Source organism: Sinocyclocheilus grahami, unplaced genomic scaffold (assembly GCF_001515645.1).
Source record: "Sinocyclocheilus grahami isolate Dianchi unplaced genomic scaffold, SAMN03320097.WGS_v1.1 scaffold225.1, whole genome shotgun sequence".
NCBI lineage: Eukaryota > Metazoa > Chordata > Actinopteri > Cypriniformes > Cyprinidae > Sinocyclocheilus > Sinocyclocheilus grahami.
In genome coordinates, this window is record NW_015505404.1 from 530,794 (window position 1) to 532,663 (window position 1,870).

The 1,870-nt window shown below is 35.0% G+C and overlaps 1 protein-coding gene across 2 annotated transcripts in view; it reads right to left on the reverse strand.

Moving 5' to 3' along the window:
- Window positions 1–1,870, reverse strand: part of LOC107596923 (ran-binding protein 10-like) — a 30,359-nt gene that overhangs the window by 14,065 nt on the left and 14,424 nt on the right. For both annotated transcript variants that reach the window (XM_016287783.1, XM_016287784.1), the window contains exons 4-5: window positions 363–530; window positions 176–198 (exon numbers count right to left, since the gene is read on the reverse strand). In XM_016287783.1, the coding sequence (XP_016143269.1) occupies window positions 176–198; window positions 363–530 (191 nt within the window). The remainder of the gene's footprint in view (window positions 1–175; window positions 199–362; window positions 531–1,870) is intronic.

The following is a 1,870-nucleotide window of genomic DNA, read 5'->3' on the forward strand; positions in this document are numbered from 1 at the left end:
TGTGTTTTTTATATATATATATATATATATATATATATATATATATATATATATATATATATATATATATATACACACATACACTTTTTTTTTCTTTTTTTTATTAAATTAAAAATCTATTTTTAATAATTTGAGTTTTAGATTACACTGTTTGAGGTCTGTGTGCTTTACTTACTGGGAGATCTGTGAAAGCCACACCTGGAGGAAAAAAATAAATAAAAAATCAGAACTGCTTAGTATTGTGTATTTTAAAATTACATATGAAAAATACCAAAAACTTTAACTTGAGCCCCAAAACTGATTTCTAATGATTTAAGCATTAATAAAATTTATGCTTAAATAATATTTCATTAACTTATTACCTAAACTGTGCCCATTCTTGGTGTAAAAGCATGTGTTATTGATGAGGTTCACGCAGCAGCCAATGACGTCGCCCGTTGTGAAGGTTGGGCCATATGGTTGGCCAGTCCCTGAGGAGCAAAAGGAGTGTCCGTCGTCACCATGGTAACCATAGGAGTGCTTGTCCCAACCTGAGAGAGAGGTGAGAGAGAGAAATACATATAATAATTAAAATGGGAATCACCTGGATTCAAAAGCTACATTTCTTGCAGTGATGTTAGAGGGAAATCTGTGGAATTCGGTATTGACAACCTAAATTATTTTAGACAGCAATGACACTACTACACTCTTATTGGAAGCTGAGAGCATAAGCAAATTAGCCAAAGTATGTAATAATCAAATATGCATGGGATGTCAACAAATGGTGTTTCACTTATGTAGAGATCTAGGACAGCACAGATTTCGCCTGCTAATAAGGAATCTTGTTTCTGCCGCTGTACTGATAGTCACAGGATGAGTCGAAGCCGATCCTAAGCCTGCAGCGTTTGATATGCCATCTGGTCTACAGCAACATAAAATACTGCTTCTTACATAAATTATGAGCACCATTCCCATAATTGTGCAGAAAAGAATAAGTGGTGGACCCTTGCAGGATAGGCAGCAGGACTTTGGGAAATTATAAGGGTGGACCACAGCAAAAACACATTTAGGTCCTGACTGTAATGCCTGATGATGGTCCTGGTGAGCAGAAGTTGGCTTTTTGGCTGTTCTGAAACAAGCACTGCATCGGGCCGATCTGACTCAAAACTTGAATGCTGGCAGGCAATCATGATTAGTACATGATAAAAATGGTATTGCGTAAGCAATTATATTTATAGTCACTACGTGAAACGGAGTAAACAAGTGCATTCTGTGAATGACAGACTGAACAGATGCAAAACGAATGAAAAAATGAGTGTGGTATTAGATTAATCTGCAGAGCAGTGTGGGCAGGGATATTCCTCCTAAAGCAGAGCTCAGTGTTCCCTTCATGCTAATGAAATGGGCAGCACTCCCGTATGGGTTCAGAGACACGGAGGTCAGCGGTGCGCGTAAAACCATTACACTCAAATTGCACACATACCACACATGCAAATATACAATGTGCCAATGCACCATACACTCTCATAAGAAACTACAGTAACTTCTACTGATATAAGTGTTTTGTTTTGGAATTATGGGATAGTTCATTGCAAAAAGCAAGTGAACTAAAGAGGAAAAAACTGATTAAAGACATTAGAAACTAACGTAATGATATTTAGATATATATATGTGTGTGTGTGCGTATATACACATGAATAAAACATACATAAAATGTGATAAAATGTTCAATTAATATAGTTTACTTTTTTTTTTAACAATATTATTATATTTATTTGTATTATTTATACTTATTACATTATTTATATTATATGAATATATTATATTACTTATTATTTACTATATTAGATTACTTTGGGGGGGGGGGGGGGGGGGGCTTTTTAACCTTTAA